At 43.1% G+C, this 18,574-nt stretch overlaps 1 protein-coding gene across 1 annotated transcript in view; it reads right to left on the bottom strand.

Annotated features, from left to right (window-relative positions):
* Window positions 1–18,574, bottom strand: part of CABYR (calcium binding tyrosine phosphorylation regulated) — a 223,807-nt gene that overhangs the window by 179,526 nt on the left and 25,707 nt on the right. The window contains exons 2-3 of the mRNA XM_029591145.1: window positions 1,873–2,053; window positions 1,729–1,782 (exon numbers count right to left, since the gene is read on the bottom strand). Of these exons, the coding sequence (XP_029447005.1) occupies window positions 1,729–1,782; window positions 1,873–2,020 (202 nt within the window). The 5' untranslated portion in view covers window positions 2,021–2,053. The remainder of the gene's footprint in view (window positions 1–1,728; window positions 1,783–1,872; window positions 2,054–18,574) is intronic.

Genomic DNA, 18,574 nt, shown 5'->3' with positions numbered 1-18,574 from the left:
TTTACAAATTGCTCCACAAATGTGAAAATCCTAGCTTTACCCATCTTTTGCTACAAATGTTTTTGCACATTTCTATTATACACCCCTGCTTACAACTCCTTAACCTGACTCCTCCTTCTGCTGCTGCTGCCACCTTAAACAATGTTCACTGCAATCTACCTCCTAGACAGACTTCGCCCATTATTCATCCAAAATTCTGATTCAGACATGACAACTATCATCTAACATCTGTTCATAAACACTACAATATCTTTTCTAAAATGTAAACTGCAATGAAATTAGATACAGAGAAAGCTCCAGATATATCAACAGTCACATCTCATTTACCAGTCACAAAAGTGTCTGTCCTGAACCAGCTTTTAGTCCATATCAAAACACAGAGCGGTAAATTAGATCAGGACATCCTAATGCAAAAAAAATAAATGTATTTCATGGATTGGAAACTAGCAGGTATTAACTGAAATAGAAATAATATAAGCTCTGCAATTGGAAATAAATCTACAGTATGGATGCCATACCAAGGACAAAATTAAGAGAAACTTATACAGTATCACCCATGACAATACTCATGACAATAGAGAAGAGGGTTTGGGGAGAGGAGGAACTTGGTGGAAACTGTTGTTCACTATGGGGTGCTGATTTTTTAATTTTTAGCAATTTTCAGTTTAAAATTATTGATGGCAATGACTTAGAAAACGTGCATCTCTTTGGCTTTATTACTTTCATTCTAAAAAATCAAAACATAAATAAATGCAAAAAAGATTCAAGAAACAAGGGAATCAGTGAAGAGTGTGCATAATCTTTAAACTGATATGTCTAATAATTATCATATGAAACGCCCAGAGGCTTACATGCAGTGTACCAAGCCAATGAAACAACTGCCACTGCCAATGCCAAAGGCTACCCTAAGGATGGGTAAACTTGCTTTGAATGAAATGGTTATAAGTAAACTAAACTAAAGCAAAGGAGGAGTTTAGACCCTAAGGGGACTAATAAATGGCCTCTAATGTCCACTGCTCATTTTCCTTAACCCTTGCTTTGTTTTTCCTCAGCTAAACCGGCTCCTCAACACTAAAGATGTGGTAAAAAACATATTCTGACTACTATCCTAAGCAAATAAAGCAGAGAAGTCACATAAAAATCCATGTTCATCCACTGCTAGTCTGATTTTCTCAGAGTGATTCATTTTCAAGGCTGGTGCTTTAAATGGTAATAATCAGATTTCTTTAATCTCTAGCCACACCCAAACAGAGCTACCCACCCAAGTCCCATACACTACTTCATTCAGTTTGTTACACTACTCAGTGGCTGGTTCTCTTACAGCCAATCACTCCTGGATCTTCTCAACAGCTGCTTCTTTCTGTTGATCCTCGGAGGGATGCAGGCTTTGGCATCAGGGAACCATGGTTTTCATTTACTGGATTTTCCTTTCTATTACCTTTCACAACCCTTACCCTCATAGATCATGGTGCTCTTCTTTGGCCAAGAAGATACAGTAGAAATTATTTTTCACCACCACCGAGCTTATTCAGTATCTTCTCTTATGTAGCCCCTAGGTGTTTCTGTTTGCCCCAACAAATACAATGTAAATCTTTAAAGTGGCATGCCCAGATATTCCACATGTAGAGCACTGAATTTCCACTGGGTCATCCCTAAACCAACATGTCTAAGGGCACTATAAATAGGAGCTAAATCACGCAGGAAGGAAGTATTTGGTCAGTTTCTTACCTTTGCCATGCTGAAATTCTCTAACAAGGTCCTTTATGTCCAGGGAAGGATTTGCTAAAATAAATGATAAATATTAGAAAGTGTCCCATTTTTAAATGGTTTTCAATTCTGAGAATGGTTTATAAAATATAAACATGAACATACCATCTCTAAACTGAAGTAACTCTGTGAAATATATACATGCAAATTGGGCAATACTTGGTGGTTGTATTCTGAGAACTGCTCTGCTCAGTCCCTCCAGTAGAGTCTTCAGGCCATAAGGAACAACAAGTCTAGGCTTTGTGGTCATCATTTTGAAAAAAAATATCTGAAGAGTCAACTTAATCTAAAAAAAATAAAATAAAATGTGTTTTCTTACAGTGCACTTCTCTCCATAGCATTTTAACAGATAACTATTACACTTGATACTAACTTCATCTACCTCAAAACTGTGAAATATTGAGTCAAATATGCCAAAATATTTATATAGGAACCCAAGGCCTATAGTGATTGCTTTAGACAGCAGAGCTCTCTCTCCCCAGTAGGATTCAAAGGGCTTTCTGATCAACTGACAAAATCTCCTTTATAAATTACCCAAATGATTATATTGTTATGTCACACTAAATGGAAAAATTTGGTCTTACCTGTTCATTTCCTTTCCTTCAATCTTGCTCAACCAGTCCAGACATGCAGGTGTGTGTGTGTGTGTGTGTGTGTGTATTTATATACACTTCCCTGCCAGCAGATGGAGAAAGAGAACACAACTTTTCCAGCAATGTCACCATTGGTATTACTATTGCTATAGCACAGCTAGTTGCCAGTATTTTTATGACAAAGCAATGGCAAAAACAAATATCCCCTAATATACAAAGTTTTAACAAACTCTGAAATAGAACCACTAATGAACAATAGCCTCCAAGAAATCTCCCCCTATGGAAACCAGCAGGGAAAACGGGAAAGAGACTTAACAAAGAATCAAACGATTCAGAAAACACTCGGGAACCCCATAACCAGGAGTGATAACAAGGTGTCTCATTTACTAAACCTGAAAGTTCCAGAACTGAAACAAACTGCAGCCACTAGAAGGGTCCTGAACTGGTCTACATACTTCAAAGAAAGAAATCAGCAATTAAAACTAAATTTCTCCTTCCTTATCATCCTGCTAGGCCAGTCCAAACACTTAAGAAGTACTCAAGCCCTCAGAATGCTTGCCCCTAAAGGCTACATCTGCTTTAACCTGATATCCAATCTGTAATGCTTAGTAAACAAACACAGAAATGACCAAGTGGCTGCCTTACAATATCTTCTGGAGTAATAGCAGACACCACCACAAAGAAGCCTGAGTTCATGTAGAAAGAGCACAAAGTGACTCCGTAACCTTCCAACACCAACAAATATCCTGAAGAGATCACCTCTTTAATCCAGCAGGCTAAGGACTCTTACGAAGCTGCCTCTCATTTATAAGGACAGACGAATAAACTGAAAGTCTATCAGTCTTCCTACACCAATTAGTCACCAATTAGTCACCTTAGTGATTTGGCTTCTATATACCCGACAAACATCCAGAAGCAAAGAGACCTATTCTTTCCAAGACAATCCTCCTTGCAAAGGCTGAAAGAAAAATCTGGTTCAGGTGAAAATGTGAGACCATATGGGGAAAAAGGACGTGGACATAAGGCCTTGCAACTGCGAAATGTATCTACTAAAATGCTGCAGCAGAATATGTGTGAATACCACAACCCAACACATAAGGTCTATCCAGAATTATGGAAGGGGGTACCCAACAAACTTAGTTCCCCAGTGTCCAGGAATGGACTATAAATCTACAGAAGGTCTAGAAACAATCTGTTTTCTTTATTTCTTGAAAAATGTGTATATTCCGCTTACAGCAGTGCAACTGTGCTAAACAGATTACAATAAACATATACAATCAAATAACATAAATCATCATACGTCAACTAACAAGACATCCTGGAAGAAACTAAAAAACATTTTCTAATAAATCAATCCAGTGACCTTGTTCAAATAATTTTTATTGGTTTTAAATAGTAAACAATCAGACCAAGGCTTGGATGCAGGATTTCTGAAGCACCCTAAAGTAGAAACATGAAATAACAACAGTAAAGATGCAAACATTGTACTCAAGCCCACCCTTTACCCCCCTTTCCCCCTCCCCCATCCATAATCAAAGAGACAAATCCAGCACTGTACCAACATAGTACAGAACCAATGTCAATGCCAATGAATATCAGTCATTCAGAATCAAACTCCTGGACCTATGTGGTAGAGCTTGAATATATGGTTCCCATATCTGCAAAAATTTGCATTGGTGATTTGGAGAGAAGCGGGATGTCATATTGTCCATCTGCCTCACACTGTGCAAGTGATTACGCCATGCCCAAAAAGACAGGACTTCAGATCCTTTCCAACATAGGAGAATCATTTTTTTTCCCTACTAAACTTGCCTTTTTAAGAAATAAGTGAGGTCCAATACCTTGAACCAATAAAGGGGGAATACAGTCAAAGAGCCATAATTTTGGAGAGAACAGGAGTGAAATTCTTAACAGGTCAGCAACATAGCGTATAATCTGTCCCCAAAAACGCTTGATAGGAGGGCATACCCAAAAAGAATGAGATAGTGTACCAACAGTCATGCGGCATTTTTCACAGTCCGCTGTAGGAAGGAGTTTTGAGTGGAAGGTCACTGAGGCAGACAATTATGCTCTCTGAAGGAACTTGTACTACATTTCCCTATAATACATGTTCGGGGAGACAACAGACACATGCTTAAAACAAGACTGAAGAAGAGGTGCAGACACCGTGAGTACCCCATCCTTATTCCATCTTTCCGCTAATATAGAACAATTATTTATACGTGTGAAACTTTTTAAACTTTTGTAATACTGGGACAGAGAGGGGCACTGCGCTTTGTCAAAAAGGAACAGAGCATCCAAGGAATGAAATACTGCTGGTTGCAAGGAGGCAGCTGGCAAGGACTTAATGTAATGTTGTATTTGTAGGTAAGGGAATGCATGAGCGCTACGAAGACCATATAGGTCTTTCAGCCCTTGTAGCGTAAGCGTGCGGCCTGTGTCGTCCAAAATATATCCCAACTGAGTAATTTCCTTAGAGGCCCAAAACTGAAATCCAGCAAATTCAGAGCCTGGATAAAGTCCAGGTTACCTCAAATTGGCAACAAGTAAGCACAGACCCGAGGCATCTTCATCAATTTGGTTAAGGTAATCCAAGCTTTTCTAATGGGGGAAAATAGAATGTTATGCACTAGAGAGGTTGGAAGCCGGTCCGCAGGAGCCTCAGAACATACCACAAGTCCAAGGGGCCCACCAACGCTCTTTCTGCTGAAAGATTAACGTAGAAGGAGCCTCCCAAGAGCCACTCTCGCACGATTCGCAAGTTATTCGCTAAATTGTAGATTGCCAAATCAGGAACACTCAGACCTCCCATACCCCACTTGTCTTTCAGCCAATGTAAGGAGATCCTGGACCTCTTACCCCGCCATATAAAAGAACACAATACTTTGTCTAAGCACGCCAGATCGTTATATTTAATAGAAAGAGGCAAATTCTGGAGAACATAGAGCCATTTGGAGAGAATGACCACTTTGAATAAATTATTATTCCTCCCAAGGAAAGTGGTAAGGCGTTCCAGGCCAGCATCCATTCTTGGGAAGACTTTAACAAAGCGGAAATATTTAAATCATACAATTTAGACAGCTGAGTAGAAAAACGAACCCCGAGATATCGGAGAGTATCTCCGGCCCAGTGCATGGGAAAAGGCTCCCCCCATCTTCCCGGTACCTCCAGAAAGGCCAAGGCCTCAGATTTGTCTGGGTTAAGCTCCCGAAATAATGATAAAAGAAAGGGTAACGAACGCTTGGAGTCTGTTAAAAAGACCAAAATGTCATCAGCAAAGGCTGCGTATTTGAAAACTTCTATATGAAGTCATACCCCTTTCACCGTCCGAGCAGATTGGATGAATAAAAGAAGGGGGTTTGAGCTGTAAAGGAAAAGAGGAGAGGGCAGCCCTGTCGCATATTCCTATGGACCAGGAACACATCCGATTGCAATCTGTTTGGCAACAATAAACGCAGTAGGTCGTGATACAAAAGCTGAACAAACCGTAAAAGAAACCCCTCAATTCCCACACAGCGCAAAATATGAAACAGGTATCCCCACTCCACCCTATCAAACGCACAAGATATGTGGCCTGGACTGTAATCTTGTGCATTTATATTGTTGACACCCAGAACTATTTTTTTTTACCCAATATTTTTTTTTTACCTGAATCTGCTTTCTGTGGTTCCTCCTACTTAGTATCGCTACAATACTAATAGGAGGAACTGCAGAAAAGCATGATTTTTTGTTTTTATCAATGAGCCCTTGAGCGTGGCATACCTTTACACCAGCCCCGGACTGGCATTAAAATTTGCTGCGTTGCAATGGGGCATTAGCTGACATTCCATTCAGACACTACAGTCCAGCTCAATGATTCTGTTGTTTTTTTTTCAGTTATCAACTCATTTGTTTTTGTTAATCTGTTATGACCCTGCTCCACGGTTAATTGTCTTCCCCTGTTCTTTGTATCGCTCCTGAGCGAATGTTGCAGTTGCATTGTAAACCGATGTGATTTGTATCTTTTACAGGAACGTCGGTATAGAAAAGTTAAAAATAAATAAATAAATAAATAAATAAATAAATATTATGGATGGATGGTCTTTAATTTATGAGTACCAATCAATACACTTTTATTTAACACTTAGACCTGATCCTCTCTGAATTCTTACAGCCTCTCACCTCACAGGAAGCACCAAATACAGAATACACACACTGGCAACCTTTTCACATCATATGGGCCATATGCGAGAAGCTTCCCCTCATAAAAAGAAATCCACCCAGGAATTGAGAGTCAAGCGTGGATGTAACATGCTAGCCGGAGCAGCTCAAAGAAATACATTTGCTATGTGCCCTTAGAAGCAACAATCCTTCCAAAATAGGGGTTACATTAATAAGAATAAAAAATGCCCTGTTTTCAGTACCTTGTGAACTTTTGATTCCAGTCACCATGAAATTGTTGTGGATTAGTCAGGTGCAGGGAGAGGGAGGAGGAGCACAAACTTTCTCCTCTCCCTTATGTGCTGTCCCACATGCTGACCCACACACACACACTCACTCTGCCCCACAATGCCTTACACACACACTCATTCTGCCCCACACACACTCGCTCTCCCCCACTCTGGCCCACACACATGCACTCTCTCACACTCACACACTCTCTCACGCTCATCACTATCTCACTAGCATTCTCTCTCTTTTCACTCCCTAAACCTCTGCTTCTTCCCCCTGCTGTGGTAATACAAAGGGGAGGCACCCATGCCGCCATGGTGGTTGGGGGGGAGAAGGAGAGAGATCAGCCATGGGAGGACTTCAGCTGGTAGTGAGGCAGCAGCGCAAGAGATCTGCGGGTTGCCTCCTGCCAGCACAGAAAGCAGTAGAGGCAGAGATGAGAGAGGAAGTCGGGACAAAGAATAGAATACTTCCCGCCGCCACAGTGCTACAGAGGGAGGGGCCCTGAGAAAGAGCAGCATCGTTTGGCCCATGCTGCCGTAGTGGTTGGGGGAGGGAAGGAGAGACGTGCATACATACTGACAAAAAGAAAGAGACACCGTGGATACACAGATTGACACCAAGGAAAAATACGGGACTCCAACTCTGATCTGTGGCCTTGCAAATTCATTCCGGGCACCCACACAAATAAGCAGGCGAGTCCTGCTCTTGTCTGGACAGCCAATTTACCGCCAGCAGCAGCGCAGAGAAGCAGCACAGCACTTCAGACATGCTGGTTTGCTTTCACTGTGTACAGCTTGCTCATTGCTCACCATGTTGCTTTTGTAGAGCAGCCAAACCAATTAGGACTTGGCATAGTGTGAGTGGTGGCAATAAATGATTGCCTGTCTCAGGTGAGCTGGTTGGGTGGATTTTCAATTGATATTAGAGAAGAACAGAAGCTGCTGCGCCCCCTTTAGACGTGGCTCTCTGGGCACATGGCCCCCCCACCCCCCTTGCTATGCCACTGATCGCAGGCCCAGCAAAGGAAATCAGGAAGGAGGAGGGACAGGGGGAAGCACACAGATTAGGACACATGGAACCACTGAGAACATAAGAACATAAGAAAATGCCATACTGGGTCAGACCAAGGGTCCATCAAGCCCAGCATCCTGTTTCCAACAGTGGCCAATCCAGGCCATAAGAATCTGGCAAGTATCCAAAAACTAAGTCTATTCCATGTTACCATTGCTAATGGCAGTGGAGTACAGCCACCCATGGGCCGGTTTTGGCCCGCAAGCTGACTTAAGAAGAGGTTATTACATAGTCATAACCTTATTTGAGGAACATAAGTCACGCAACAAAGTTTGGACAGACTATACTAGAGAGAGAGAGATGGTTCAGTGGGAGATTTGTGAGGAGCCGTTGCAGTTAGTCCAAAAAATGAAAGAGTAGCAGAGAGTTTTGGTAGTACTTTAAACCCTGCATAGATTCAATTGTTTGCTCACACAACTCAGTTCTAAGAAACTTTGATCTCTTGCTTGTTGTTCCTTTGGCTCCTAGAACAATGATCCTCAACCTAGGATTCGCGAGAGACCATTCCTGGGGGGTCCTCCAGAAGTGATGCAAGAAATTTTAGCTAGGGTGTAAATGAATGGGCTGCTACTACCTGTAATTAAATGAGCTGCCTCCACAGGCCAGGAGAATGAGAGAGGGGGCCTATTATGGCCCCGAAAACTTCACCTCAGATGCTGCAACCCAGGAGTAAGAGGGACAGAGAGGGACCGCTCACATCATTAGAAGCCTCAAACTGCACTGCTGCATTTTTAGCAAAAGTGGGGAAGAGAGGAACCAATTGTAACCCCCACTGCTGCACTTCATGAAGAAGTGGCAAGATAGGGGCTGACTGTGGCTGTCAGAACTTTTCAGCCTCTGCTGCACAATGAGGAGCGAAGCAGAGAAGAAAACTGGGTTATCATAGCAATGAGAAACATTTCCCACTATTGCCATGTGCTCTGCCACTAGCCTGAAGAGAGAGACGAAGAGACGAGAGCTGATGCACCAGAAAAGTGAATAGAATGGCTTGAAGGAAAAAAGGAGGAAATTGGTCTTGGGATATGAGGGGAAAGACCAGAGGGAGAAGAGGAATGAAGGAAGGAGAGATAAAGACGGGAGACAAGGGATGGAAGTACATCAAACAAGATGGCTGTCTGAATTAGAGGCTCCCAGGGCCAAATCAAATAAAATCCCCTTTCATCGCAAACCTAGTGTGCCTTTTCAAACTGAGTGAGAGCAGCATCGGTGGTTTTGTGAGTCAGGACGGTGTGTCACAAAAAAAATTAAGTTGACCTAAAGCACTTCTCCTTCGCGAGTGCGACAGGCACTGAGGCCTGATTGGTGATTGCAGCGAAGGAGCATGAGGAGCCGGAGGTGGAGGCTGCCGATCGGAAGGTACAGGCGATGGCATGCTGTCCCACGCGGCGTTTCACAGGATGATTTGGGGCCTCAGGGGCAATATGGCCAGCCTTAAAAGGAGATCAGGGCTATGATAAACTGAGTTGCCACAGTGACATTAATGACCTGAGTTGCCAGGTAGAGGGAAAGTGAATGCCAGGCTGGATGAATAGGCCTCTGATATGGTGTGATGGCAGGAGGCTCATAACAATTTATTGTCAGCAAACAAGGAATTATCATTGCATATCGAGGGAATGGAAAAACAGGTCCCCGTAGGGCGAACCTACGATCCAGAGGAGTCCTGGAAAAGACTGAGTCTGGGGATTGTTTCCAGATGTCTCCAGGCATATGTACTGCAGTGCTGGGGCTGGATGAGAAATCAGTGGAGGTGCCTGTGATTAAACCAGAAAGGGCGCAATAGGGCACTGGGGTTGGGTGTGTAATAATAAAACCAAGGGACATCATTGCATGTTTCCACAGCTTCCTTTTGAAGAAAAGATTGCTACAACTGCAAGGAAATCTGGCCCACCAGTAATGGATGGGTCATAAAATTGAGATCTACCAAGATTTGTCTATTTCTACTATCCAAAGGTGGAGGGAATTCCAGAATATTTATGTATTTATTATTTATTTATTAGTCGCCTAGTGATGAACTCTAGGTGACATACAAAAATGCTTACATAATTCAAACAATAAAATGGAATTACGATACATATAATAATCCAAATACACCTAAAAATACCGATTAAAACAAAATTTAATAAAAAGATAACTAAAAACATCAGTAATCACAAAGTAAACATCACAGAACTTAAACATCAATTAAGCAAAAGCAAGTCGGAACAGATATGTTTTCAGCTGAGACTTGAATATTTTAGTACAAATGATAAGATGTAATACAGCAGGCAGTGAATTCTAGAGAACTGGGACAGCAACCAAGAAAGCTCATTCCTGTGTCTCCATGAGACGTGTATGAAGTACAGGGGAACATCCATCCAGCAACCCTCACTGAAAAGAGTACAGGGCAGGAGCAGGATTGTACAAATGGAGCATGGCATTTTCCCAAGGTACCGAGTTGAAGGTATTAAGCTTGTGAACTAGAGTAACAATTTTATACTTAACACGAAAGTCAACAGGCAGCAAATGAACACTAGTCAAAACAGGAATAATATATGATCAGGAATGTTTCTGCCACCAATCAATTTAGCAGCAGCATTCTGTAAAGTTTGCAATGATTTAAACATAAAATCAGGCAAACCAACAAACAGTGTTACAGTAGTCCAATAAAAGCAAAATAAGGAGGCAAGATGGCCGCCGAGTAGGAAGCTGCGTTGGGTCTCCTGCTGCATGGTTTTTCTTTTTCTGAGATTTCCTAATAATGCCACATACCAAAAGAAAGGGGAAACTTAGGGGAGTGATTGTTGGCTCACCCTCTTCCGATCCCCTTCAACCTCGCATCGAGGGCTTCTTCGTAGGAGTGGCAACATCGTCACTGGAAGGTTTGGTCACTGGGGGGATGACGGTGGAGCATACGCCATCCCCTCTGACCTTTGATACCACCTTGAGTCCCGGTGCGTCGAACAGGCCAGCTCACCCCGGACGAGCGGACATGCCTATCTCAGTGCCGGCGATGGCTGGAAACTCCTTGGCGTTTGTTCAGAGAGAAGCAGAGCCAGAGCGAGACCCTGGAGGAAATCATGGAGTCACGAGGAGAGGTTGGGATGAGACCCGGAGGCACGGGTGAATTCGATCAAGGCTCTATGACTGAGGAGTATCATGCTGTGTCAAATGATTTCTTCACAAGGTACTGGGCTGAGCATGAGCACTAAGGTGGAATCGGGAGGTGCACAACCTGTTTTGATATCCGGTCTCAAACTGCAATATCCTGAAGAAATGTCTTTAGAGGGAATATGGACAGCTTTAAAATTAATTGAATCCTCAATAACATCTTTGTCCCAAATAACTTTGGAAACAAAAAATCAACTGTGTTGAATACCAACCTGATTTCTACTTTCAATGAGAAGGTAGAAAACTCTGAGCACAGGATTACCACCATAGATAAAGAACAGCAAAAGCTTGTTCAATCAGATTTAGTCAATAATAGAAGATTGGAGAATACTGAAAATGCGCTTAGATTACATAATCTTAGAGTGTTGAATTTTCCTGTAATAAATATAATTTCTCCTCTTGAGTTGTTTAAGATATGTATACAGCAAATATTGAAAATTCCAGAGTCAGCAATGCCTATTATAAAAGCCTATTATTTACAGCAGACGGATCGGGCAGAGGAAGCAGCTGAAAGACAGACACCATCACTGGAAATGTCACAGGACATGAAGATTAATCAGAGAAGACCGCTGTTGGCTTCATTTGCCTTTTTGTCAGACCGTAATAATATACTGAAATTTTTCTTTAGATATAGGCAATTCCTTTTCTATGGCCGTCAGATTTGGATTTATCCAGATGTGATTAAGTCTACTCAATTACGTCGTAAAAATTTTCTAACAATGCGATCTGAAATACTTCAATTAGGGGCTCGATTTATTTTTAGATATCCGTGCAAATGTTGTATAAGATATTTAAATGTAAATTATGTTTTCTTTGAACCTGATCAACTCAGGAGCATTTTTGGTTGAGCGTACCCGAGAGGTATTCACTAGTGGTTCGGCATAAGTTATATGTTGTGCAACTACTCGGCATTACTGTTTCCTATTTTTAATTTCTTATGTGACGCTCTTATTTCTGCCTCCTTATATTTCTTATATTTTAGCTGCAGATAATGCCTAATAAGAGAAGTCTTTATTCTTCATTTGTTATTTCCTGTGTTAGTGTACCGATAAATCTGTACAAGAATGTATTCTTGTGAAAATATATATAATTTTGAAAATTAAAAAAAAAAAAAAAAAAGCAAAATAAATGCTTGAAGCACTGTATGAAAATCTGATGGTTCAAGGAGAGGTTTAAGACCTCGCAGCACTCTAAGTTTAAAAAAACCTATTGCGCAAAATGGACTTGAATTGGGGCTGAAAGGAGAGTTTAGAGTCAAACAGCACACCCAGGATTTTCACATAATGGGCGATGGGCAGCAAAGTGCCAGCTACAGACATAGACAGGGAATAGGAAATAGAAGGCTTCCTAGATAACAGAATGAGCTCTGTTTTAGACAGATTGAACACAAGCCTATTATGTGACCTCCAAGCCTTTATCGCATTTATGCAAATGAAAACTACCTCACAAGAGTCAGCCCATGATAGTGACATTTTGATAAAAAACTGGATGTCATCAGCATACAACCTATACCCATTGCAAATTCCCAACAGCAATTTGCAATTGAGTGCTAGATATATATTGAATAGGACAGCTAATAGAGCAGAGCCCTGTGGTACTCCAGAGGTAATGTTATGCCAGCGTGAACATGTTGCATCGGTGGTGGACCCTTGGGCCGAGGTGGGGTTGACGCAACCCGTAGGTAAGGACCTATGGGTCCCCACAGTCAGCAGGCGGAGTGGGCTGATAGGCAGAGGCCGCTGGAGCTTCACCTATACCCTCGTTCTCTGTGAGTTGAGCCTTTGGGTGCTGAGAGCAACAGGATTTAGGTGGGCCTCGAGACAGAATAGCAAGAGAAGTTGGTTCAGCCCAGAGACAGCAGGCGAGGGATGGTGCAGTCCTACTCTGGACTGGGTAAGATTCTGGAAACTCGGGCGCCAATGATACAAAGGCAGACTGAGGGCGCTCGAGCAAAGGTAGGCCGAAGCCTGATAAGTCCAAGTCCAGGGAGTAGGCAGAAGAGGCTTCCAATGGTAGGCTTGAGTCAGGGCCGGCGGCAATCCAGGGGCTGTGGCAAGTCTGATCACGGAGAAGTCAATAGCGTAGTCGGACAAAGCAAAGGTCAGGGTCTGGAGATAGGCAATACGTGGTCAGGCGAAGCAAAGTCAAAGTCCGTGTAATCAATCCGAAGCATAGGCAGGGCAGGAACTAGGAACCAGGAACAACAAGGATCAGGAACGTAGAGTAGAGACGAATCTCTTAGCAGCAACAAGTACTCGACCAGCGAGACCTGTTGCAAAGGCAACGCTATGGAGTGAGGCCTGAGCTTAAATACTATGAAGAGGTTGACGTCATCATCCGGGGCCGTGGCCAGGTTCCCGCCACGGTCCCTACATAAGGATCAGCGATGTGCGCGCCTAGGGAGGGGTGCGGCACGGGTAGTGGCGTCTCTCTCCATGGTCATGCGGAGAGGCCCGACAAGCAGTAGCATCATGACCTGGAACGCTGGGGTCTGTGGCAAGCCGGAGGCAACCGGAGGAGTCCCAAGGTCGGAGCTGGTGGCCCACCGCCACTAGCGAGGAGGAACCAGAGGAAAGGTGAGGGGGCCGTGCCATGGGTCTGCCGTGGACGGCACACGTAACAGAATAGTGAGATGAAAAACAACTTGCTGAGTACTTTCAGTGAGATAAGATTTAAACCAATCATGGACCAACCCAAAAATCCCTGCTCCTGTAAGACAAAAAAGGAGGACCTGGGAGGTAACATGATGTGGTAGGCTTGATTAGACACGTTCGAGTCAAGCTCCGAATACCGCTTCCAAATTCTGCATGTCCCTTGCTCAAATTTAGGATCTGATCAGTTTTGAAAGCGAGGGTTGTACATCTGCAAGCTGCGGGCTAAATTTCTGGAGGTACATATTAGGGTAATGGCTACAAAATCAATAAGAAAAGAGAAAGAAAAACTGAAGGCCCTGAATCCAAAATGAACACCACAACAACTAAAGCACTAGCCAATTCTGCCGAAAACTCATTAGAAGACAAAATAACTGCGACAGTGGTAGCAGCCTTAGATCCCAGGCAGATCCACATATTGGACCAGAGAAATGAGATACAAAGCTCGATGGCTGAATTCGGGGGATGGATGGAATTGGAGGAGAATAGGATCGGCATATTAGAGAATGATCTGCTGGGTCTAGAAAGGAAGATGGCAGCATTGGAAAAAGAGCAAAGCCGGGATGACAAACTTGATGAATCTGAAAACTGGTCACGAAAAAACAACTTACATTTCATGAGGTTTCCAGAAAACATCCCGGACCAAGAGTTGCTGAATATGTTGGAACGGTGGATAGCCTCTGAACTCCTTTCTTCAGAGTATGCGTCTGATGTCACAATTGAGCGGGCGCATCGTCTAGGCCCAAGAACCTGGCTATTTAAATGCGCGTACATGGAAAATGGACCATAGGTTTCAAATACATAAGACTCCAAATGGCCAGATACAGGTTTAAATGAATGATTCAGATTTTAGCTACAGGCAGAACCTATTTTATGTCATGTTTTGTTATATAATTCTTATGTTGTTTTTCTTATTAATCTGTCTTAACTTTTTTAGCTCTGAATAATACCTCGAGGAATAGTTTTATTATTTTAATAATTTTAATTTCTATTTTTAACAGCTAAATACTTGATTAATGTGCTTTTAAAAATTTTAGCTGTTATCTTTTATTGGATGTATTTATTGTATTTCCATTACTGTTTTAAATTGTAAACCGCTGTGAAGGCTAACGCCAATACGGCGGTATAGAAAAATCAATAAACTATAAACTATAATTATTTCTAGCCGGTGTAACTATCAAAACAGAGTCCCTCGCCATATCGTGTGACAACGCTTGGCACGTTTAGATGAACCTGCGGCCCCACTGCTGACGACCCTGCTCACCTTGGCTGCACTCCGACAGGCCCCAGTCCGGCGTCCCCCGCTGCCGCAGCCACTTGAACTTCCTATTTAAAGCGAGGCCCTGTCCCCAGGACCTCGCCTTAGCAAGCGGGTCGACACCTCCGGTGTAGATAGTTGCCGTCCTGTGTTCCTTGATCCTGTCTTGTTTCTGCGTTCCTTGATCTCGTGTTGTTCCAGTGTTCCTGCATTCCTTGATCCAGTGTCTGTTCCAGTTCTGCTGCGTTCCTGTGTTGTTCCAGTGCTCCTGTGTTGTTCCAGTGCTCCTGCGTTCCTGTGTTGTTCCAGTACTCTGCATTCCTGTGTTCCTGTGTTGTTCCAGTGCTCCTGCGTTCCTGTGTTGTTCCAGTACTCCTGCATTCCTGTGTTCCTGTGTTGTTCTAGTGCTCCTGCGTTCCTGTGTTGTTCCAGTGCTCCTGTGTTGTTCCAGTGCTCCTGCGTTCCTGTGTTGTTCCAGTACTCTGCATTCCTGTGTTCCTGTGTTGTTCCAGTGCTCCTGCGTTCCTGTGTTGTTCCAGTACTCCTGCATTCCTGTGTTCCTGTGTTGTTCTAGTGCTCCTGCGTTCCTGTGTTGTTCCAGTACTCCTGCATTCCTGTGTTGTTCTAGTGCTCCTGCGTTCCTGTGTTGTTCCAGTACTCCTGCATTCCTGTGTTCCTGTGTTGTTCTAGTGCTCCTGCGTTCCTGTGTTGTTCCAGTGCTCCTGTGTTGTTCCAGTGCTCCTGCGTTCCTGTGTTGTTCCAGTACTCTGCATTCCTGTGTTCCTGTGTTGTTCCAGTGCTCCTGCGTTCCTGTGTTGTTCCAGTACTCTGCATTCCTGTGTTCCTGTGTTGTTCCAGTGCTCCTGCGTTCCTGTGTTGTTCCAGTACTCCTGCATTCCTGCATTCCTGTGTTGTTCCAGTGCTCCTGCGTTCCTGTGTTGTTCCAGTACTCCTGCATTCCTGTGTTCCTGTGTTGTTCTAGTGCTCCTGCGTTCCTGTGTTGTTCCAGTGCTCCTGCGTTCCTGTGTTGTTCCAGTACTCCTGCATTCCTGTGTTGTTCTAGTGCTCCTGCGTTCCTGTGTTCCGAGGTCCTCTGTGTCCCAGCTTCTGTCCTGTTTCATGCTCCTCCTCTCGGTAGAACCTTCTCGGACTGATACACGGTACTGACCCTGCTTGCCTGACCACTGACCGCTGCCTGGACCTGACCTCTGCTTGCCTGACCACGCTGACCGCTGCCTGGACCTGACCTCTGCTTGCCTGTGACCATGTTGACTGCCACCTGGAACTGACCTTTGCTTGCCTTTGACTATGCTCTAACTGATTCTAACTGATTCCGGAACTGACCCTTGCTTTGGCTGACCACCCTCGGATGGATACCCTGGCTTTGACCCTTGCGCTCCATAAGCACACTCTCTTCGCTGCCCCGTTGACCACCAGGCCAGCCTGTTCGGACACTACCTGCGGTCTCCTTCTAACTAGACCTATAGGCGCTGCCTATCTTGATCGGAGGTCCTCCAGTTCTTGTTTCACTCCACTGGTCTCTGGTTCCATCTGTTCTGGTCTAGTCCAGTTGTTCTCCACAAGCTGCGCACCTTTATTCATGATGGGCACACCTCTCCTCTACCTCTCCAGGAGACCCTCCGAGACCCACCTAAGTCCAGGCGGTCCGGGTAACTAAGGGCCCAACCCGCAGAAACCCTGGACTGTTACTGGTGAAGCTCCTGCTTGCCTCTGTCTTCTCGTGTGCTCCGCCTCCTGGCGGCAGGCGCCCTCTGGGACCTCCCTGAGGGCCATACCAATCCTGCGCCAGGCCAAGGGTCCACCTCCAGCGCAACAGAACCCCAGTATTTGATGATCAATTGAACATATAAGAACTCACAAGAGTGTCTATTGCCCTACCGGGTAAGATCATCGCAGTAAGCGATTGAAATAAAATTAATACATTAAATCACTATTTTATAGTCGCTAAGCAACCACGCAATTAATTTCATCCTTCCTATTTTAACACAGCATAGGCCAGCTTTAGAACTGTGCCATTTTTAGATTGATATTATTTTTCTTATCAATTTGACACATGTCTCTATCCATCTCCAAAAACCAGATAATAAATATCAAACCTATCTTGTGCAAATAAGAATCAAACTGTACTTCTCACAAGACCACAAAAGATCTGAAGGTATAGAGATATATATGTTTTACTTAGTTCAAACACCTGTTTCTAATATAGGATTTTGTAGCTTTATTCTATACTCACAACAATTTCTTTTTAAATGTATGTGTTTTTCTGTGGATGTGTATGTTTAACTGTACGATCTTGATTTATTTTTTTTTATATATATTTGTTATGATTCATTTTTATGTATCTATTTATGTATTATTTATTTATGTATGTTTTTAATTTTAATTATAGTAGCCACTGAGGCAGATCATTTGTTTGAGCGAAACTCAGCCAGAGTCGGGCTATCATCTTTACCAGACTACCTAATAAACGCATCTTGATTTCACCGATCATTTCTTTTTGGTTGCTACTTTAAAAAATCAAATGCATTGTTCATGGGGCAAAAAATCAGGATATTTCTTGATTTAACTAAAACAACTCAGGAGAGAAAGGAAGGGTTTCCTGGCCTTGCGCCAGGATACCCTGGCTATTGGAGCAACCTTCTTCCTAAGATTCCCATGTAAATGCATCTAAATACAATAGAGAAAATTATGTATTCTTTGCACCAGAACAGCTTAAAAGCTTTATAGACTCAAAGAAGATTTTGATTCAAGCCAGTAACATCTGAGTTTTAAAAATCATCCATTATCGAAATGTGTAAGTTAAGCCATTGCTATTCTTTTTTAGTTTCAGTGATGTTCTCCTAACTTTGCTGAGCTCCCCCCCACACACACACAATTTATGGTGGTCTAAAAGGCGTTGGCTGTTTCTGCTAAGTGAATTTCCTTTCTATGTAATTTTCTTTTGTATTTAATGCCATGTTTCTTCACAAAGTGGATATTTTGTTTGAAAGTTGTAAACTTCAATAAATTAAAATTAGAAAGAAAAGCAAACAGAATGTTGGGAATTATTAGAAAGGGAATGGTGAATAAAACAGAAAATGTCATAATGCCTCTGTATCGCTCCATGGTGAGACCACACCTTGAATACTGTCTGTGCAGTTCTAGTCAACGCATCTCAAAAGGATATAGCTGCACTGGAGAAAGTGCAGAGAAGGGTGACCAAAATGATAGCAGGCATGGAATGGCTGCCCTATGAGGAAAGGCTAAAGAAGTTAGGGATGTTCAGTTTGGAGAAAAGACGACTGAGGGGGGATATTATAGAAGTCTACAAAATCATGAAAGTACTTGAACAAGTTAATCTAAATCGGTTATTTACTCTTTCAGATAATAGAAGGATCAGGGGCACTCCATGAAATTAACAAGTAGCTTATTTAAAACAAATCGAAGAAAATTCTTTTTCACTCAGCGCATAGTTAAGCTCTGGAATTCATTGCCAGATGATGTGGTTTTTTATGACCGTCAGTCAAAGATGGCTGCGACCGCGTGTACTTACTTCCTGCACTGCTCTCCTGCCCTCCCCAGGACTGCTAGTGGCTAGGGCCAGCTTTCACCGCCACGTTCCCCAGGACTCCTCATGGCGGTCTGGACGCCGC

This window comes from Rhinatrema bivittatum, chromosome 2 (genome assembly GCF_901001135.1).
Source record: "Rhinatrema bivittatum chromosome 2, aRhiBiv1.1, whole genome shotgun sequence".
Classification (NCBI taxonomy): Eukaryota; Metazoa; Chordata; class Amphibia; order Gymnophiona; family Rhinatrematidae; genus Rhinatrema; species Rhinatrema bivittatum.
This window is presented reverse-complemented; position numbering and strand designations above follow the sequence as displayed.